Source organism: Mizuhopecten yessoensis, unplaced genomic scaffold (assembly GCF_002113885.1).
Source record: "Mizuhopecten yessoensis strain PY_sf001 unplaced genomic scaffold, ASM211388v2 scaffold2711.2, whole genome shotgun sequence".
In the NCBI taxonomy this organism is placed as follows: domain Eukaryota; kingdom Metazoa; phylum Mollusca; class Bivalvia; order Pectinida; family Pectinidae; genus Mizuhopecten; species Mizuhopecten yessoensis.
In genome coordinates, this window is record NW_018485984.1 from 2,659,135 (window position 1) to 2,682,348 (window position 23,214).

At 36.1% G+C, this 23,214-nt stretch overlaps 2 protein-coding genes across 2 annotated transcripts; both read right to left on the reverse strand.

Moving 5' to 3' along the window:
- Nucleotides 1–2,141: 2,141 nt before the first annotated feature.
- Nucleotides 2,142–10,102, reverse strand: LOC110445081. Its single transcript, XM_021489470.1, has 4 exons — nucleotides 9,981–10,102; nucleotides 6,993–7,034; nucleotides 3,111–3,314; nucleotides 2,142–2,957 (listed from the first exon to the last, which is right to left on the reverse strand). The coding sequence occupies exons 2-4, from the start codon at nucleotides 7,010–7,012 to the stop codon at nucleotides 2,684–2,686; spliced, it is 498 nt and encodes a 165-aa protein (XP_021345145.1). The 5' UTR covers nucleotides 7,013–7,034; nucleotides 9,981–10,102; the 3' UTR covers nucleotides 2,142–2,683.
- A 4,526-nt stretch (nucleotides 10,103–14,628) lies between these two features.
- LOC110445092 (cilia- and flagella-associated protein 251-like) lies at nucleotides 14,629–18,269 on the reverse strand. Its single transcript, XM_021489481.1, has 2 exons — nucleotides 18,239–18,269; nucleotides 14,629–15,968 (listed from the first exon to the last, which is right to left on the reverse strand). Exons 1-2 carry the CDS (start codon nucleotides 18,267–18,269, stop codon nucleotides 14,629–14,631), a joined length of 1,371 nt encoding a protein of 456 aa, XP_021345156.1.
- Nucleotides 18,270–23,214: the final 4,945 nt, after the last annotated feature.

Sequence of the window (23,214 nt, forward strand, 5' to 3'; positions counted from 1 at the left end):
TACACATCTTATAATAAATTTATATTGTCATAATTTGTCAAGTTGCTTTATTTTTTTGCGATGACCTACATTGCTAAGTGCTAACTAACCCAAACAGTTCTCTGACTATAACCCTTTTGATACCGAAAGTATCTGGTGGCCATGCATGTCCCTACACNATTTGTCCATTTGTACCTTGGATAGGCATGAAGTGTCATCACCTTGGAAAAATCCTCAGCGATTTGCTACAACTGAATTCAATGTATATGTAAATGGACATATGCTGGAATGCTATACATACTTAATCATGTCAAAATGTCAAATTCTAACATTACTACTTCCGCTCCTATGCTTATATTGCCAGCGCAGCTCGTTAAAGTAGTTTGGGTTATTTTGTGTTTTATGAAAATCCAAGATTATTTTTCAAATTATTTCATTCCGTGTTCAATTTAGCATTGAACTGTTACCAGATGTAGCATACAGTCGGTATGAATGCAATTTGGGTGACAGATAAATAGAATGTCGCCCGTGAGGCGTCTGTCATTCAAATTGCATTCATATCGACTGTATACTTTATCTGGTAACAGTTCAATGCTTATATTTACATTAATACAGTTTGTTTTGTATAGTAGCTAAAGCCAAATTACGTTTGAATTTCCCGCTTATCATATCAGTGACGTCAGTAAGTTCAAATCCCAGAACAGCCGAACACAAACTGAACTTTATTATTTATTTCATATGAGTGCATATATGTTGAAAAATTGTTAATTATTGCATAACTTCAGCTTGCTTAAAAATAAAGCTGTTTTTCGCGCATTGATAGATTACATGTATTTGGAAGTGATGCGGCGTTAAACGGACTTTATTGTTTCCTCAGAAACGCTTATGTTTCCATCGACTGGAATATTTCGTTATTTTCAGAAGTATATATACTCGGAATTTTTAAATCAAAGTGGTCCTTTCAGTAGGTGATAACGATTCCAATGACATTTCGTTTGAAACAGATTCCATGTCTAATCGGTAAGATAGCATCGCTAGCAGACGACGTTCACAGGGGCTTGATTTCATGATTTTGAGTAATGAATAACATCAATGAAGAACCACAACACTTAAAAAGGTATTTATACACATTCTAAAACCTTGTTGATACCTTCGACTTTTACAAGGTTTTATAAATGCTGAATTTTAGTGTTGTGGTTATTCACTGATGTTATGCATAACTCAAAATCTCGAAACCGAGCCCCTGTGTGATAACGTTGACAAACTTGGTAACTTCGTATCTAGAATTGCGCTTACAATAATTTTGTGGTACTTACTCATCTTATAATATATTTATATTGTCATAATTTGTCAAGTTGCTTTATTTTTTGCGATGACCTACATTGATAAATGCTAACTAACCCAGAAAGTTCTCTTACTATAAATCCCTTTTGATACCGAAAGTATCTGGTGGCCATGCATGTCCCTACACTGACCGAATCACTGTAAATTGCAGTTTACAGCCTCATATACTGGAATTTTGTTTACTAACGACATATAGGCAAATGCAACACATAATGTAAATATTAATATTTTAAGGTTCAACCAATTACAATGGCATTATATGAAATTTAAAAATACAATATATCGATGAATGCATGTCCTTCATTTAAAGTTATATCCTTCATAGGCATTTTAAACATACCCCAAAACAAGCATTTCTAATTTAAAGTTTTATCTCGAAATAGGCATTTACCGCAATACGTCAAAGTGAACATTTTTGCTGATTCAATTCGGTCATGTAACCATAGACGAAAGGTATTGTTATCGGGGCGAGGTGTTCCGAGTGCATTTTGCATAACTTCTTGTTGAACTCATACAACTGTTAATGAAAAGGGATGTAAAAAAATGTAACTTATATATAAAGGTAGGTGTATCGATGGTGTATTGTCGTAGAATACCAGGAATTTCATTTTACTTGTATATGATTTGTATTCAGAAATTGAAATTAAAGACACACAAGGGTTCTATAATTTCGTGTCCGCTTTGCTGTTTGCTTGTGTTCTTGTATCGACAATGTTACATACATTTCGTTCTACTGCATCTTCACAGCATGAAAGAAGATAAGCATTCAAAATTTTAAGAAATACATATGAAAAAAGAATTGTAAAACAAAAAGATGCGACATTGTATTTAGAAACAACGTTTATTTACCTGGTGATTTATAATCGTAGAAAAATAACAATGAGTAGTGTTATTCACGAAATGTTATGTGAATCATGACATAACGTAATAATACATTTAAAAATAATGACAACTTTATGACTCCAAAGGACTGGAAATGCAAACTCCTTTTTTTATAGAAATTATTACGATCAAGCTATGAATACAGTGCAATAAAAATTTTGTATCGTCTTGTTGCATGATAAAATTGTGTAATTTTCATCGATGCGTTGAAATGTTTTTACAATTATAAACAAATTGTGTAACACGTATTACCAATCCGCATCATATCACCAACCTGTTTTATATAAGCATTTAAGAATGTCAAATGTAATTTAACTTTTTTAAATAAAAAAAAATAAAAAATGATAAATGATTCATAATGATGAAATACAATGCAATGAAAGATTTGAACATTCAAAGTAGAAATGAATAAATAAATAACTGTCTGCGGTAACATTGGTGTTGATCGCCCTCAGTTGATATTCCATGGTTTAACAAATCATTTCTCGCCTAACACGTGACATTTAACATTTTTGGGCGGTGGTGGGGACTTGTACAACTTCAGCCTATGTAGAAGGCTCACAAACATAGCAATGTCCAGCATACCATCATCGTCAGATGCAGTTTTCATGAAAAAATCGATTTCTTTTTCTTCTAAACATCTTCCGGTTCCTGTCTTCATTCCCTCCAGCCCTTTTCTCGCCTCTTCCGGATCCAGTTTTCCACTTCCGTCAGAATCGAGATCGTGAAAACACTTAACAGCTTCAGTAGCACTATAAAGAGAAATGGCAATGGGCTATATTTTAGCTTTAAAATTTAGACTTATTAATCAGGTCTGTTAGGAATGTAACACTTTAAAACAATATTAAAAGAAGAAAAATTAAACACATTGTTCGTTTATTTGCATTTATTCAGATACAACTTACTTGCTGCCAGCTGTCTCGTAGAACTGTTGAAACTCCCAAATACTCATGATCTTGTTCTTGTCTTTGTCAAACGAATCAAACATAATCTGAGCTTCATCTGCAGAGAGGCTAAACTCCGTCTGCAACATATCCAGCGCTTCTTTTTCATCCAGACGCTTGGCAGTACCGCTGACATAACGATCAAAAACGGCCTGTACTTCCTTTCTGTTAATAAAAAAGAGTTAGAACAATTAAAAAACCGTGTTAATTGGCACGAATCTGCGAGATCTAACCGCGTTAGATAACAGGAATCCTCGGTTTTAAATTGTCCTCATTGTAAGATATTCTGGTGATTTAACACCGCTAAATAAAAAGTGTCCTTCACTTTTAATAGGTCAACTTTTCATGTAGCCTTGTTTTCGAAATGTGTTCAGATTCTAATCGTCTATATCATGTTTTAAACACTAGATTGTCATTAATCCTTTTTTTTCAATGGCGTTTGGGTGAAGATTTGTACTTTAAAATTATCCTTAATGTAGCAGACAAATTTAAAATAATTATAACTGTTGAAGATATCTAGAAATATAGTATTAAATATTAAGCATCATGAGAACCTAAATCCTCTCGACCCAAACGTTAAAGCAAATTCGTTTGTTCAACTTTGGAAGAAAAGGTGGAATAATTATTCTTGAATATTCAAAAGGTAGATGTTCGCTTCGCTGCCTAAAATAAATAAACAAACAAAGCGAATGTATCGTTTGACTATTACAGCATAACATCCCGAGCAATTCATTACCTGTTTCCAAAAATTAGTGGTCAAAGGAACCCCCGAAAGAAGCTAGGGGGCAGAAAAAATCAATACAGTTGATCCTTTAAAATGTTGGTAATAGCTATAGTAAGTCAAAATTGAAAACACACTGTATCACACAGCTGTTTCGTCCTTCAAAGACTCAACGTTGATCATAGGGGCCAGAAAGTTTGAAATCTTAATTGGTGTTAACTACTGATAAAACAGAAGGAGTGTGCGAACAACCCCTTAAATACATGATTTTCAAATTTTGAGGGGCATTGGCTATATGTAATGCGTGTGTATATTATAAAACGTGTAACTATTTAAAAGAGATTACTGTGGCCATCAAGATTACGGCAAACTTCAGGCACTCAGAATATCCACCAGCAAAGTCTACCACATTGTATCTTGAAAGATATTAATTTGATATAAATGCGTTCTTTAAAGATAACACTCCAAAACGTTCTTCAATTTAAAGTATTAAATTATTTCTTGGTGTATTTTTCATCGATTGATTATAAATTAGACTTAAATTTTCTTTATTTGAAAAGATGATAAAATACATGTTCAGACATAAAACTATAACGTCTTAAATATATTTCCAAATTTAGTTCCTCTAAATGGAAACATTTTCCTTAACTACAACGGTTAAAATTAACACAGGATAATTGCATCAGAATTTCACGCTCAGAATTCGCTATGATGCAATAATTACGAGAACTCTATAACGATCCCAATGTCTTTAAAAATGTCTATTCTTTTACGAAATGGACAAATGTATTTACGTTTGCTTAATTGGAATAACAGCGCCTGCTCATAACAGGTACGTATTGTCACGTATTCGTCTGCTTGATAACAGACCTACACGATATAGTGAAGCAGACTTAAAACCTCTCAAATAAACAAACATTTAATTTTACTTTCATGAAAATGAAGAACTTATCAAAATGAAATTCGAATTCATAATTGAAAGTAAAAGGGCGCCTCCGAAAAAGGTAAAGTGATATACAATCCGACCCATTGCCTTACTTCCGGTATAGTGACCTAATAACAACCGAGGGATTATACGTACTAGATAACTCGTACACTGGAAATAACTCGTGTGTAATGAACCCAGGGTGAGACCAATTTGCCGTGAAATATGAAACGCATGCGCTTGGAGTAGCATTACTAAACTGCGCATCGTTTTATGATATATAATCCTAGCGAAAATGTTAAAAAACAAAGGTATTATACTGATTTTAACTTAACTTCTATTGCTGAAGATCAGTTAAACATTTATACTTATATAGGTAGCTACATAAAAGCGGAGTGCGCGTGCATTCAGCGGAGATGAACAAAACTAAAAAAAAATCCACATATATACCGCACACGAATTTTGTAGAGCAAGACTACAGAGCTTAACGTAGTGTAGGAAGCTTGAAATCACAATGAATCTAATATATATATAAAGTATTTATCTGTCTTATGATGCTTTTCCAGTGTGTACGACAACTTAGTATCACTCCTGCATTAATTTTATACAAAACTATACTAAAAGGGCTAGTTATAGATCATGCACGTTAACCATAAACGGGGTGGACATCGACCATACTTTTAATCAGCCGAAATCTGTTGGCAGGAGTTCAGCATCTTTTCTACATTTGAGATAGCGCCAGTGCAGACGATACACAAACCGGTGACCTTTGACCTTACAACGTGAGTTCTAGAGTTTAAGCTATTAAATATAACGAGATTCAAAAGAAGAACCACATGCAACATTCTTATCTTGAGTGCAAACTGACTCAGCAATGCTTAGAATATCGCAGGGCGTTATCCGTTGCAGAATGAGACTTGTTCTAGAGTCTGAAGTTTCAAGAGTTGTTGCATATTTACCGACAGAATATGTTCTAGCGGCCGACAAGGAAGATTGATTAGGTATGGAGCACGTACAATGAATTGACGGCGATTATGTCATTACTATCTGCTAAATCGATCAAGATAAAATGGAGTGTTACATGATTGGTATGACAGGAGGTCCATACACATATCTCATATACTGGTGATTGTAATCTCAGGCGAGGAATGTATACCGAATTAAAGGCATACTTGTTATTTCTTTGTTTGCATAAAACTATTGTTTAAATGCTCACGTATGCTTGGAATGTTCCCTATGCACAGAAGTTAATCAATGTATTTACACACATACATTTAATACATGTAATATCCTGTGGCACATACAGACATACAGATATTAACGAACGATATTTATTGTACATACAATTATTAACGAACGATATTTATTGAACATACAGATATTAACGAACGATATTTATTGTACATACAGATATTAACGAACGATATTTATTGTACATACAGATATTAACGAACGATATTTATTGTACATACAGATATTAACGAACGATATTTATTGTACATACAGATATTAACGAACGATATTTATTGTACATACAGATATTAACGAACGATATTTATTGTACATACAGATATTAACGAACGATATTTATTGTACATACAGATATTAACGAACGATATTTATTGTACATACAGATATTAACGAACGATATTTATTGTACATACAGATATTAACGAACTATATTTATTGTACATACAGATATTAGCGTATGAAATCTATTCTATATATATTGACTTATACCTACCTTTTTAATGTAAACACATTTCTTACTGGGAACATCACATACAAATGTTAATTTACATACAGATATTACCTTAATGATATTCATTGTACATGTACATACAGGAAATAATATTATATTTTATAGTACAATCATATATCAAAATTTGATCATTTATTGTGCATACGGATATTAACTGTCTTATCGTACTGTTCAATCCAATATCATTTTTTTTTTATTATACACATAAACTTATGTTATTTCTTTATAAATACATATGATCACTTCTGTTATTTATTGTATAAACAGACATTTAACTTGTGCTATATACTTACAAGACAAGTACATCAAATGAACACATGTAAATGATAACTTTGATACATTTTGTCATAAATAAGCTTAACAATCCACACAATCCTACCTAGTTACCTATATTACATATAAAGAGTTAACAAAACAGTGATAGATAATACTCACGGAATCTTTCTCCTCGCCATTTTGAACTGGAATGCTTGATGCCTGAAAGGGAACGACAAGATAAGTACTCTAGCGGATGGGGACGAGTTCAATGTAGACTGTTTACTTTGTTGCCTGGCTAAGAGATACTCACTGCGTTAGAAGGGGGTCATTTGTTTTCCATTAGGCTAAACAAGTTCAACTAGCGTTGTGGCTAACAATGTTCATGTTTGCCGGTTTCATAATAAGATCAAAAGCATTTACCATAGCTAAGTTGACTTAAGACTCATACCATTGCCAAATGATACAATGTTTTACAATTACTTGAATAAGTGACTGTTAAGAGTTATTGTTTAGTTAATTAATTGTCATGTAAAGGTATATTGAGAGTATCCTGTATGTAACAAGGCAGTTCCATTGTAAGCCTCTGAGCTAGGCACACGTCTACGCTTACCTTCAAGTCTAATACAAAATAGTACCACACGATTGGAGTTTATTGTTTGTACTACAGTATCTGGGAATCTGAGGGTAACAGTAACATTGAAAGGTACAACATTGTTTTCAGCATTTGTTATAGTGACAGTGACAAAATACAGAACCGGTTAAATTACTTCAATAAGTAACATTGACAAATATGACAATGTTTTAATTACTTGTACTAGCAAAAATGGCAAAAGTTTAAGAATGACAAATATTACAATGTTCTTATAATACTAGCAGCAATGACAAACGTAGAACAATGTTTAAAGTACTTGTTTTAGTAGTAAAAAAAAAAGATAAAAAAATAGCAATGTTGTATTCTCGTCCACGGGTTATGTTGACAAAATATAGCAAAATTGTAAGTACTTGTGTGAGTAACACTGACAAATATTAAAGTGCTAACATTACTTGATCTAGTAACAAGACAAACATGTTTCATCACTTATATGAGTACCGGTGTCAATAAAGTAGTTGTTTTTACTGCATGTCGACATTTTGAATGACATTTTTATCTAACTGTCATGTTATGTGTACTTTCCGTTATCAACGAGACAGCTACAACAGGACATGTGTGATATGTGTATAAACAATGTCATAAATTCGATAGAATGAACTACGTATAAACATTAACGATAAGATGTCATAAATTAAGACTAACAACTTGGTTCTACGTGGGTTTTTTTTTTTACTGTAAACAGCTGCTTGCTATGATTCACGGAACAAGCCCACGTTCCTAGAGTGTGTTCGCATGGTAACATGCTGGGGAAGTCATTATATTTTGTCTTTGCCAAACGAAGAAGTCATGTTTTCCAAAATAACAGGCGCGTTTGTTTCAAACAAGAAGAACGGGTCGGGAGGAATCCATTGCTTCATCAATATAGCATCTGTACCAGGAAACACGTTTTTATGTAATACAGGATCGTAAAGACAGTTATATCTGGAGACACATACTGGAAGTATGATGTTTGAGTCGATTGCAGGAGTAAATACAGATGTAAATGAGGGAAAGAGTGTAAGAAATACTGATAATGCGATACATATGATCAGCACATGGGACGTGTGATGTCACAGATCCTGCAACTATTATCTCTACTTTTTTATGCAGAATGCGCTGAGACAACATTACTGCATGCGTACATATCAGTGTATAAGTATGGTTAGCTGTGCTCTAGGTAAATATTGGGCATCAATTGAAATGTTATTAATTCCATTTAATTATCAATAACGTAAGCCGGGATAGAAATGCACAAAAAGACATGTTGATTATGAATTCGATTTAAAGAACGTTGCTTTTGAGATTTAATGTTGTTAATTATTTGTAACGTTCTGCCTATGGAGTCAGAAGTGTGGTTTTCCTGTTTTTCTTAAAAGAATAATTAATCCCAACCCACTTCTTCAGTACGATACACTTATTCTATCTGCCAAAGATTTGGGATATTACAGATGAGTGAGTACCGGTGAGGACAAATCTCTGGTAGATGTACCAGTTATTTCCCCGGCATGATGATCCAGAATGCCGGCCTGATGCAGTCTATAGACTATTCTTCATGAAGCTGCATGAGCTTTTCTCCTTTTCTGTTATACACGGGATATGTCAGTTTCATTACAGAGAAACATGTCATTAACCCCTTCGCACTGCCAACAATGAGTCTGGAATCGGCTAGCTATATAGTAAGCTTGAGGGGGGCGGGGTGGGGGGTAATACGCAGAGCAGAATACTCGTACAAACAAGATAGATGTCACGAATCGTTACATTTTTGTACAGTTACAGGTAACGAGATAATAACTACGGTTGAGTAATGAAACCATGTGGTTACCGTAGTGATACTAACACAAACACCGTATCTAACGTACATGTATGACCAGAACTATTTTACTGGTATACAGATTTATGGACACATTGGAATTCTGTTATTTTGGAAAAACAAATTTGTCAATGAACTTTTTTTTTAATTGTTCATTTCAATAATATCGATAGTTTCTGTGCTGTTTTGGTAAGCCGACAGATGTTTGCAATTATAAGCCTGTATTTGAGATGAGTTAATTATAAAGTTACTAACTACATAAGTATAGAACATGATAGATATGCGTGTTATGCATTTACAAATTTTCAGAATTATATGGAAATATACAGGAGTTTATCCATCTAGTTTCTTTACTTGGTTTTCCACATTCGCCTCAAGTCGTTCATTTCGATTTTTTGAATCAATCATTTCTCGACGATTTATATCTTTTGTGGAGTAAAATGATACTTAAATAACAGAAATATTATGTTCCGTTAACTTGGAAACATTTCAAGATTCTTTGTCTAAACTTAACGAACTTTTTCGTTTTACTTGCACAACATTTTTCGCTTAAACTTTATCACCACAAAAATGCATTACTAAAATTCCACTGATAAGTAGGATCAGAAAATAAAATTTCCATGTTTTGTATTCATACGAAATTCTCATAACGATGTTCATTTATGTAGTTAAATATTCACAAACACAGAAACATTATTAACTGAGAATATGATACAAAACTTACCTTTGTTCCGGTAAGTACTATCCGGATACAGTGTTGAGAGGAGAGAGCGAACGGGTATACTTATACAGACGAACCGCTCCCCAAACCGCAGTTCCGCCTTGATTATCATCAAAGTATACACGCATCATCACTTGAGTCAGACGGTAGCCTGATGGATGTGCAGTTATCCCCAGAACCATCTACAGCGCTTACTCACAACACAACATTGTCTTTGATGCAACCAAGGAAGCTTACTCCAGACACATTATTTATATAATATCTTTTTATATTTTATTTTTCACCAAAACAAAACCTATATATATATTGGGTGTACACGTATGTATAAAATTGGATTTCATCAGTTTGCAAGTACATCGACATCAAAAATATATCGATGTGATAACTTATCTAATTATTACGAAATAATTATTGCCTTTTCTTTAAGGAAGCGAACGGATGTAAACAAACTCCATTCACTAAAGCCTTAGTGTAATGTTGGAATTAAGGGTGTGCATTATTTGCTGTTTATAAAGGTGGAATTTCGTCTGACTCGCTTTAGAAATATGACACCTCTGCACGCGCAGGGCACGAGACAGTGAAGCACTTGCTATCGTAGGGTAAATTCTGTGGATTTGTATCTCTCGAATCTTCGCTACGAGATATCAGAGAACTTATTTATTGCCCTGAAGGATGGCTACTATCTCTGGAACAAACCATGGCGGTGTAGACTGCCCGAAACGTTAAACAAGAAATCTTTTCCAGCAGGTCCACGCGTCTGGTTCTGATGTTTATATGAGCCATGGACACAGATACATTATTAATTTTTACGAGGAATAGCAAAACAAAACCTGAAAAGGTTGATGAGAAACTGGATATAGACAGAAACAGCGTGTAAATTAGACGTCTAATACGATAAGGTTAATGTATTACTATCAACAGACAAGTGGACACACTGCTCTGTCGATATGAATACATTATTGGTTGGTATATTAAAAGAAACCACATCAACAATGCAAAAAAGGGCAAACAAAATATTGGTATCCTTAATGTGAACAAAGACCCCCTCCTCTCAAAACATTGGCATCCTTAATGTGAACAAAGACCCCGCCCCCCCCCCCCCCCAAAAAAACCCCATTGGTATCCTTAATGTGAACAAAATGACATTTGAGCGAATGGATTGCTCATTTATATTTATGGTCAGATTGTGGAATCTATATAAAATCAGGGATATACACTGTATATATATGTATACGCCTCTGATGAAATCTAATAACTTGTCTACATATATAAGCTCCAAAAATCAGTATGCTTGGTGGTTTATAAAATGATTACGACACACAGGAATTCTCACTGAAAAGAACCAAAAGTCTTCATTATAATAAAGGCTTGTCTATAAAACCATTGCATATGTGGTTTCTCAAAGAAAACCTAAAACAGTCTTTGTTAAAGTAATGGTTGGTCTATGAAATGGTTATGATACATAGGGTTTCTCACCAAAAAAACTCTGTTTTTGTTTAAATGTTCTGCTTCATGGTACTTGATGCTGGTGTGTTGGCACTATATGATACGCAATACATTATAGCTTCACAACGACGGGAACCATTGCTTCATTATAAAAACTGTTCGTCTGTTTACAAGATGGAAATTATTATTTACAATGCTTTGGATAATGCCCACTGTTCTGTTTATCTGTCAACAGCAGGGGGAGCTATCGGCGATCGCTGGCTCTGGGGATCCCTGCTACCATTCACCGTTGTACCCCAAACGAATTGACTTCCGCAATCTGTCATCACATACGTTTGTTTATGTTAATACTTTCCTGCTTGGTAGAAAAACTATCGATCAGGTTTTATCATGTGATATCTATCTAGATATAAACAATATAAAATTCTACGTAGAGCAATGGCATAGAGATAGAGAAAATTCAAACGTTGTACCTGATAAATTAAAGCTTACTTTAATGTAAGTTTGGAACAAAGTTGAAACAAGAAACCAATTCACAAAATAACGGCTAAATGATTTATGATTAAATATGTCTGTATCTTAAACTCTATGTATATACTATGTGTGTCCTGATTGTAACAAGAGTTATTTAGAAGGCGAAATGCACATTGCCTTATTACCTTATAAAAAAAACCAATGAAAAATAATTAAACTTATTCCAAACATTGCAGAGCAGTGTCCAAGCTCCAAGTTTCTGAATCACGGAGACAGATATATTTGGATAATGAACAATTATGATAAAAATCAATATTTACATTAACCTTAATAAATATGTATGAAAGACATACTTCAGTACTAGTACCTAATACTGAATTCGATTTATTGTGACATTTTTATTAATGACTGATATATCGTCCTACGTTTTTGATATTTTAGACTGTTTTTCGGCTAATCCGCTCTTGTATGGCACTTTCGTTTGTTGCAACAGCCTGGGCCATAGGAGGACGAGTGCCTAGGGTGATATCGACGAGAGAAAAGAGTTCGGAAATGAGAACAATAGAAAGATGTAACGTATGTTGCACTGCATTACTCCCTGAGGAGCAAGATTCGAAATAAAAATCTTTTCATGATAATTTTATCAAAAGTTTCCATGACATTATTATGACGTGTACGCATCATGGGTCCGTATTTTTGAAAGCGTTCTCGTGCTACAGTATGGATTCTGTGCTCAACGCAACTTTTTTTAATTCACGTAAATCATGTGATCATGCGTAGCCATCTAAAAACGTCATCGGTTTATAGTTTCTTCAAATGGTTTTCCTAGTTCTTGACATAATTTGTTTTGTTCTTTATTTATAACCGGAACAAGATATTGGGTTTGAGCAAAGAATCCGAGTTTGAGCATGGAAAAAGTTTCATGACTAAGGGCCCAAATGTTTGTCTTATTGTTCTGGTCAATATCCTGTAGTGTCAGAAAGTTAACAATTATTCATTCAGAATGTATTTACCCCCAGACCCCTGTCCCGAAGTATATCTAGTGCAGGCTATGAAGGAGATAACTTTAGTGGACTGCTACAACAGCTGAACAGAACTAACTGACTGCCTGACAGATACACCTCTCCATTATACAAATGTTTTGATTTAGATGGCAAAACTTCTGAACACGTGCACGAAACACGGTTTGCCAGCAAAGGTAATGCGTGCTGGGAAAATTAGGTAGACACGTACTCGGATTAGCGGTGTCTTTACTTCTATCGGACGCACCTGTTTATCTGCACGGCACGTCTGCTAATTTCAGACAGTAATATGTAGGTAATCTAACTGTTATGTAGGTATAGTGATTGTGAAAGTTCGTCCTTGACATTGTTATACGAACTAAAGAGTTCCGCAGTGGAGAAGGTGGACATCAGGCCAAGACTGCATGGTTTGCTATTAACAGGATGTTGTACACGAACTGGCCTATATGTATACATAATGAAATACTCTATTTTTTTAACAAGTCAAAAGGTGTCTCAACTTAAATACTGTTTCAGTAAACCATCCCAATTAACTTTTATATATCAATGTATTGTATTATATATTGACAGGCAAGGCACCTGCCGATAAACAGTAACCTAATTTAAACGCAATTGGGCATGCTTTCTGTGAAAAACGACTAATTTACACATTTTCCCCAGTATATTAATAAGACATTCTGCTGATTTTCGTATGATAGTGTTTTGCCGTACTTGCTTTTATTTATTCTCCTTTTTCATCTTATGGAGTTGCTCATGGTTACGTGTGACACATGTATATGTTCTTACGTCATTTCCGGTGTAACCAAAGCTTTGTTATGCGTAAAAGAAAGAGTTACCACCCTTTCAACATAAATATATGTAGTGTTGCCAGAGAGGAACTATTTCCAGCACACAGGTGTGTGTGTGTGAGGCGGAGGTATATAGACAAAGATAGAAGTTGGCAGGACACTGCTCACACAGGGGGCGCTGTGTAGATATAGTCATAGGGATAGTGTCTTGTCTGGCTACTATCTCTACGGAATCTTCCAAGGTATGGAAACCTGGATGTAACAGCGCCGAAACACAGTATAAACCTGTAACATACTACTAGTATTTATACAACATCGATAAAAAGTGAAAGATTTTATGGTCGCCCAGGTGCATGGATGATGCTATCATTACGGAAAATCGCTAACATCTATACAACTTAAAATTAATATGAAAACCATATATTATCTTTGGCAAAAGTTCCTGGTATTACCTATAGCAACTCGTCTGCACAGGAAATCAAAATTAGATATAGCGTAGCCCCTGTTAACACTGTGCCGTTGTTCGATTGATGTTTATCTTAGTTTAGCGACTTCTGTTATTTGCCATCGGTGATTAATATTCTTCAGTGTACATGAATTGAGTCCACAATTCGGAATGTTGGCATGGCAGAGATAACTTATGTTTTCTAAAAGGTAAAAAGAATAGGAGACAAATTGTGACATGGTGTGTTGAACACAGGATTAGAAGTTTACGTGACACACTTACATGCGCATATGCGAACAGTCTTGTTATATCGCCAATATCATTACATATAATCCTCGTCGAACTCCTTTAAACCCTCCCTACCTCACATCGATAACAAACAATAACAAACAATGTTTATGGCAACAAATTCCTCAGCAACTTCCGCCGTTACAACACTTGTTCTTCACCCCTTACAAACACTTGTTCTTCACCCCTTACCAGACTTGTTCTTCACCCCTTACACACACCTGTTCTTCACCCCTTACACACACTTGTCCTTCACCCCTTACATACACTTGTTCTTCACTCCTTACAAACATTTGTTCTTCACCCCTTACACACACTTGTTCTTCACCCCTTACACACACTTGTTCTTCACCCCTTACACACACTTGTTCTTCACCCCTTACAAACACTTGTTCTTCACCCCTTACACACACTCGTACTTCACCCCTTCCAAACACTTGTTCTTCACTCCTTACAAACACTCGTTCTTCACCCCTTACACACACTTGTTCTTCGCCCGTTACAAACACTTGTTCTTCGCCCCTTACAAACACTTGTTCTTCATCCCTTACAAACACTTGTTCTTCGCCCCTTACACACACTTGTTCTTCGTCCCATACAAACACTTGTTCTTCACCCCTTACAAACACTTGTTCTTCAGCCCTTACAAACACTTGTTCTTCAGCCCTTACAAACACTTGTTCTTCACCCCTTACAAACACTTGTTCTTCAGCCCTTACACACACTTGTTCTTCGCCCCTTACAAACACTTGTTCTTCGCCCCTTACAAACACTTGTTCTTCACCCCTTACAAACACTTGTTCTTCGCCCCTTACACACACTTGTTCTTCGTCCCATACAAACACTTGTTCTTCACCCCTTACAAACACTTGTTCTTCACCCCTTACAAACACTTGTTCTTCACCCCTTACAAACACTTGTTCTTCGCCCCTTACACACACTTGTTCTTCGTCCCATACAAACACTTGTTCTTCACCCCTTACAAACACTTGTTCTTCAGCCCTTACAAACACTTGTTCTTCAGCCCTTACAAACACTTGTTCTTCACCCCTTACAAACACTTGTTCTTCAGCCCTTACACACACTTGTTCTTCGCCCCTTACAAACACTTGTTCTTCGCCCCTTACAAACACTTGTTCTTCACCCCTTACAAACACTTGTTCTTCGCCCCTTACACACACTTGTTCTTCGTCCCATACAAACACTTGTTCTTCACCCCTTACAAACACTTGTTCTTCACCCCTTACAAACACTTGTTCTTCACCCCTTACAAACACTTGTTCTTCGCCCCTTACACACACTTGTTCTTCGTCCCATACAAACACTTGTTCTTCACCCCTTACAAACACTTGTTCTTCACCCCTTACCAACACTTGTTCTTCACCCCTTACAAACACTTGTTCTTCGCCCCTTACAAACACTTTGTGTTCACTCCTTACAAACACTTGTTCTTCAGCCCTTACAAACACTTGTTCTTCACCCCTTACAAACACTCGTACTTCACCCCTTACATATCGTCTTTTCCACCCTGGTTGAATCGAATGTATTCGTTCTAGTTTAATTGGCCGATTCGCGATTATTTATTCTGATTCATTGGCTTAGTTTCATTACAGTGTGTCGTTTAACTGAATGTTGTTTTGTTCGCTATAATTCACATAATTCTAACAGTACTTGAGACACAGTGGTCTATATAGGTCTAGCATCATGAGCATGTACCATGCCAGTCTAATCTCTGTACGACAAGAAGTGACATTAAGTAAGACTGTGTGGAGATGACCCCAGGGTACCGGGTTATACGTACACTACCTGTCCAATGGCTACTTAGTCACGGTATTTATTGGTACCAGACGCAGAATTTACGTGTGACCGGCCGCTACACATCATTTACTCGTTATCAGAAACTCATCCCTAATGTATATATCCCCTACCATTGTACATTTGGTCAAAACAAGACAAAAAATATAAACTCATGGCATGGCCTGTGTGGCATGGTATTTTGGAGCATGGTGAAATGAACCGGGGTCAAATATGGTGACATTTTAGCCTTTGATAGTACGAACTGCCCCGTGGTGAAATGTTACCGTTATGATAGTATGAACCGCCCCGTGGTGAAATGTTACCGTTATGATAGTATGAACCGCCCCGTGGTGAAATGTAACCGTTATGATAGTATGAACTGCCGCGTGGTGAAATGTTACCGTTATGATAGTATGAACCGCCCCGTGGTAAAATGTTACCGTTATTTAAGCATTGAACTGTTTTTGTATGGTATTTATGATCTATTTGAATGACACAGCTTTGCAAGCAAACAAATCATAATGCGCGTATAGTTCAATACTTATATTTACGTTTTCTCTGCCTTTTATGTTCTTTTTTTAACTTATAATTTATTTTTAAAATTAAAAATGCCCGCCTTATCGACAGTCCACACAATTTCGTTCAATAGTTTGATCAGCGTATTGTCGCGTGCTGATTGGCAAACAAAGTAGTACTGATAGCGTTTGAAGTGAGTGATCTTGCGACGGAGCACAGGTTCGTTACAAATGTCTGAAATGTTTATGTGTGCTGTGACTCATATCAGTAGGTTTGCACTTTAGGCCTCAGTAGGTCTACAGAATATGTGTATTTCAGACCTTTGTAACGAACCCCTGTTGAATTGTGCAGTGTAACAGACGATATTTCTGATAACCGATGTGCATTTTGTACGATATTGCAGACATTGGTCTTGTTTTCGTTGAAATAAAAGTGTTTTTATTTTTTATTTTTTATTTTGCACATAAATTTACAATGGCATTGTCAAATCTCACAATGCCCAGCGATATTTCAGCAGCCGTCATGTTTATTTATATTGGAGATTGTAGTTCCGGTCAGTGTTGTATTAATACGCGAAGAATTGTGTCTCGTGATGCATGGTAATTAAAGTCCCATCAACGACACAGCTTTCAAAGAGGCTATATAGTGACAATGCCATGCAAATGTAAATATGATAGTATGAACCGCCCCGTGGTGAAATGAAGCCTTTAACAAACTTTTTTCGTATCAATTTTGTTCGAAAATTCTTTTGCAAAGTTTTTTTCAATTTTTGTCATTTTTCAATAACAAACCTCCGTAGATAAGTTTGAAATACTTAATAAATGCAAATACTGTTATCACCTATACACCCACCGACAGTGTCAGACTAGACTGGCCCTCGTCTCTAGAATATTGAATCATTTAGAAAAAAATAGACTCTAATAATTTTGACTACTTAAATTTCTGATTCTAAGTTCTTAACTAGGGGGGAAATAAGTTACATGTAGTAGTTAGGGGCTGGGTGTAGCAATAGAGTGCTCCCCTGGAAGTGCTGAACGGCTGCCGTACGCGTTATGGAGACTTACATGTGGAGCACAAATAATCTTATCAATAAGAAACCTAAACCCATTCATCACAGCGGATATCGGGAGGGATGGTCGTGACAGGGAGAAATTTGGACTGATATTTTTGACACTTATAAGATTTTCGAAAATAAAACAGGTGTTCTTAAAATATTTTCTAACCCACCAAATTAACCTTACCCGGACTAAATATTTTTCTGTTAACCCTCATATTAGATTTTTTTCCCAAATGAAAGACTGCAATTTTATCTTAACAAAAATAAAAAATAAACTAACCTCATACTTGTAATGACAATAGTGTACGGCTTTACTAACGAATGCTCTCCACCTAGAATTACTGGACGGGGTTACCTCCCCGTAGTTTTTTTCTACTCTCCGCTAAGGTTTCGCTTGCAAAGTTAAAACTCTAAGACTGCTTCCTCACCCCTCTGCAATTCTATTGATGTAATAACCATCTTCGATTATTGAATCAAATACTGTTTAGACTAACGTCAGGTTAGGTCTATACCAATCCTGTCCTTTTATTGGCTGGTGTGTGTTCCTTTCCATGATGGCGTTTGCTAATTTGGCGGGAAAATTTGTTTCTGACAACAGTTTCTGTCAAGTTGAGTTGGACATTACAACATTACTTTTGTTAACACAGAAAATCATTCTATATATATACTGTTGGTTGCATATTGACTGTTTAACTGTTGAATGTTTGTTCAAAGCAGACGATTGACCTGTCCGTTTCTTTCGCTCACCATCCCTGCAGGTCGGGGATCATGAAAAGAATACACATGCTGTTACCCACAGTATCATGATGTGGGAGTTCCCTGTAAAATTTGGGATTTGCTTTTGTGTCCTCTATTTGGGGACACAAAAGCAACCAAAATAGATATGCTGCTCAAATTGCAATATTTTGTATCTTTTAAATATATTTCTCTCTCATTCTAACTACCTTTTATTTCCTAGTGCCTTGCTTGGCAATACCTCACTTTAGGCCTTAAATGTTGAGCGTTTGCCCAGGTGAGAAAGGCTATAGGTTCTGTCCCCAGGCCGGGACATACCAAAGTCCTTCAAAATGGTAGTTGGTATTCCCTGCTTAACGTTCAGCGATAAGGGGAATGTAAAAAACTGGTTCATCTGTTGTCAGAATAATATGACCGGGCGGAATGCTATGCTTGGTGTCCTCGGCATAGTATTTCAGTGAGGTAGCACCATAAAGTCGGCATCAGTTCCGCGCTATCACAAGGAGGCAAAAACACCAACATACCATATCTCCAGCACACACTCACGCAAGCACGCATATACACACACATGGAGGCACGTCCTTACATGACCTTAGCTGTTAATATAGGGACGTTAAACAAAATAAAACCAGACTTTCACTCACATAGCGATGGGAACAAGGGCACGTCGAGAAGGTACACATGTAACCGAATAACTATTAGCAGTGTGTAATAGGAGAGGAAAACGCACGCCAAGACCGGGGTTCGAGCCTGGAACCTCTTAACTCTAGGCGGAAGATCTAACCAACACAGCTACCTGGTCGTCGATCATTCCTCCTTACTTTTCATAAGAGCCCGGCGGTTCGGGTATCCCCTTGCCAAGCGTACACACAGTACTTGAAACAATGTTTGGTCACAGGCACCACTGTAACAAAAGTGGAAACATTGACGGCCAAACTTGAATTCAAACCTGGGATCTTGTGTACCAATTGAGCTACCTGTTCGCTGGCGATCGAAAAAGTCCAGTTCCTCAACAACTGGAACATTCTTAAGATTTCATGCACGTTTCCAATGAAAAAGGATATAATTCCACAGTTGAATCGACAAATCAATATTTACTCCTCAGCACCATAACAGAGAATGAATTTCCTGATTTGACTAGTAGAGGAAGAGGTTCTAACTAAGGTAACCAGGCGTGTGATTCAGTTGATACTGGTATTTGTGACAACAAATCGGCGAAATGAAAATGATGCTGTCTAACGCTCAACTTCAGAACGGAGCTTTTAAATTGAACCTGAATAATGTAAATTAATAAACTTAATATTTGCATATACTTTTATCATGATACATTGTATATGAGTATCGCAGGCCTAGGTATTTTTTAATAAGTTTAATGTTCATTAATACTGAGAAGCGTTCACTGATACTGAAGATTTTTTAATGTGAGTGTTAATTGATATATAATTGTATAAGTATATATGCATGTTAATTGATGCATAATCTTACACACTTGTTTCATGTCTTATCATTCAACAGTCAAAACTGTTTCCCCCGAGGTGTTGGTACCAAACCGTTAAACTGTTTCAAGAGGCCCGCTGTTATTACGCGATAAATCCAGAATAACTGCTATCTGACATCATCCGTATCATTATTTCCTTCAAACCGTGACATCATGATGGCGTCTGCTGGACCTGTTTTACTGTTAACGTTTTATCTTACTAAATTTGATTGGCTGTGTGTGCGCTGTCGTGAACCAATCGGAGATCGTCAGACAACGTCAAAACTATATATATTGAACGGTCAAAAGCTTTACCTTCTGTCTGGCTTGTTACTTTCTCCGGTATTACATTCTAAACTTTCTCATTTAAATAAAGAGTCAGGTTATGATATTAACTGCTGTTCGATAGTTCCCGGAGTTCACTAGTTTGTATCAGTGTTCACTCTTATATACAGTGTTGTTCACAGAAGTATCACGTTGTGTTATCTTCTTAAATCTGTCAAATGTTTTTATTATAGTATCCGTATTACTGTAAAACATTCGATTTGTTCCGTAAAAATAGTTAAAACTGTTTACATTTTCTAGACTTTACTTTTTGAACGTGTAACATGATTTATGGAAGTTACACGAATGTTGGTTTGAGCACGGGATCCATGCTTGATCATGAGAATGGTTTCGTGAATACGGCCCCGGTTTTACACTTTTATAATTAGTCTATGTAAACTTAATTAAAAATCTAAACCAATCAAATAGCTTGTAAAAAATATAGCTAAAGTGATCACTGCATACAGTACACTGTATTAAGTTAAATAGTATGTATAAACACCACTTACAGCAAAAAGTGTGTTTCACACATTTAATTTGTCAGTTTTTTCCTCTTTTAAATATTTAAGACTCACTTTTTATTAACAAAGTTGAAAGAAATAACAGAAATACGATACAAACGTGTTTCTGACTGCACAATTACATGCTATTGTGATGTATAATATTTTCTGTAAGTTACATTTCCTTTGATACGCCGGGCCGCGTTAGTCGTTTGTGTCTGGGTGCATTATCGAGCATATGTTTGGTCCTGTGAAGTGCCTGGTACCTACATTAGTATGTCCGGTCCATCCTCTCATCTCGTGCTTCACACGTCAGAGAGCAGCCACTGTACCAATACCCGCCAGTCAGTTCCGGCGTCACTCTGTAGGAGCTGTAACGACGACAGACAAATGGAACTACTTTAACCAAGAAGTTCGCGTTCATGTTGAAAGTTTATTAAAATTTTGATATTTCAGTAATTTGGAGGCAATTGTTACAGTAACGCCCGAACTAAGTTAGAATAAAGCACGCTTCTTTAAATACATTTACAATGAGGTCCAAACCATAGATACATGTAACAATAAAGGACCTTTGTAGAACATGATTGTTATTGTATTGAGGGCCAATGAACAACATGAACTCTTCATCACAATGACCATTTTAATAAACGATACTCCGGATTTAATTTTCGAAACAGTCCTCTCAGCTATAACATTTGTTTTTGTTTTTAGTATGATAATTAAATTCAAGTTATTGTTTTTATTGATTTTATTCATTGCGTGGAACAGCAAAAATTGGTCCTATTTGTCGGGTGGATATTGATAAGAAATCTAGTTATACTTTGGAATTGATTGATAGGAATGAAGCAGACTAACAATAATTCTATCACACAGATATAAATAGCATTGCGTAATATGGCACTACTCTCCTCTTCCAATTCACCAATACATAGCAACTGTACATAGACGAAATCCGACATTTTATGTGTAGCAACAGTAAAATCGAGTTGACTTTGTCAAGTGATCTTCAAGCAAAATGGGGAAGAAAAAACATGTATCTCCTGTTCAACTGATGGTAAAGTTTCCGTTAAACCTTATCTTATCTGACACCACGTGGGATCTAACGCGTCGCTCGGATTAGACAGTGTGTAACAATACACAAATTTGATTGATACAGCTACTGCAAAATGTCTGACTCCTCGGCGGTCGGAATAGACAGGTCTCGTTGTATCGTATTTACAATTGCAGCTATGCTTCCTTTTCTGACCTTTCTCTAAGTGTCAGACTGTGACATCAACAACGAAAGTACTGCATTTTATTCTATATATGACGTCACATGTTGGCTACATGTATGTTGGGGATTATCATAACACTTAATCGTAATTATACTGTGACAAATGAGATGTAATAAAATAGAAATAGAATTAGAAGAATAAAATCGCTACCTCGGATACATTTTTGATGAAGTCAAGGAAAATTAAACAATGCTGAGAGATGTCAAACTTTTTACTGAAATATTTTGTCATATTTTGTGTATTTATAGCTTAAACAATAGATTTCTTTCCAAAGGGAAAATCGACATGAGATTCCCACACAGATCCACGTAAGTGCTCAGATTTCGCTAAAACTTTGACAGCTACATATATAGTGGCGTCTTAAAAAAAATATCAATAGTACACTATACCCGCCCAAAGTAATCCACATGTTCGTGTTTGATGAACTTTTTCTTCACCGTACACGTTCCCAAGGCGTGGTACCACTTTATGTAAAGCGGACAGTTTTTCTTCACGTTTCACTACCTGGACGAGAATCACAGGGTGACATCCGACCCGCCGTCTCTGACATAATCGGCGCGTCTGTATCGGTACCGGCCAATACATGAATATCAAATCCTTATCTCTCTCGTGCATCAGCCCGAGCGGAAAGCCAAATGCACCATAAGGCTCCCTACATATTCAGCGTTTACTGTGTGTCTCGCTTTATGAAAAACTGATATAGTTTCAGTGCCATGCTTTTCTCACTCACCGTAGAAACTATTCTCAAGGACGTTTTTGTACGGGGTCTGCTATCTGTTAAATGCTGCTCCATAGACAAGTTCGCTGTCAAAACACTGCCAGATTCTTATCCAGTCTAAAATCCCGTGGTGCAGCCATACCAATATATTTGGAGTATATAAATGGCAGAAAATCAGAGAGATAAGAAATAGAAAGAAAGAAGCCGGGAGGGTCTTCTTCCTTTTTATTTCAAGCGACTTTTTGGTGTGTGTTTTTAAGGAAAAAGCTTGGAGTTTCGGAAAAGAACACATGCATTAAAAACAGTTTTAGATGGGTTTTTTTTTTGGTGTTTTCAATGAATCTGCTGCAACTCTATGGATATTACCAGAATCGAG

What these genes read in the sequence shown, in the direction of transcription:
- LOC110445081 (XM_021489470.1), bottom strand. Translation starts at nt 7,012, where the DNA reads ATGGCGAGGAGAAAGATTCC. An exon ending in ATGGCGAGGAGAAAGATTCC is followed by an intron (nt 3,315 to 6,992) that starts GTGAGTATTATC and finishes TTTTATTAACAG; the next exon opens with AAAGGAAGTACAGGCCGTTT. An exon ending in TACGAGACAGCTGGCAGCAA is followed by an intron (nt 2,958 to 3,110) that starts GTAAGTTGTATC and finishes TTCTCTTTATAG; the next exon opens with TGCTACTGAAGCTGTTAAGT.
- LOC110445092 (XM_021489481.1), bottom strand. Translation starts at nt 18,269, where the DNA reads ATGGTTATTACATCAATAGAATTGCAGAGGG. An exon ending in ATCAATAGAATTGCAGAGGG is followed by an intron (nt 15,969 to 18,238) that starts GTGAGGAAGCAG and finishes CGATTCAACCAG; the next exon opens with GGTGGAAAAGACGATATGTA.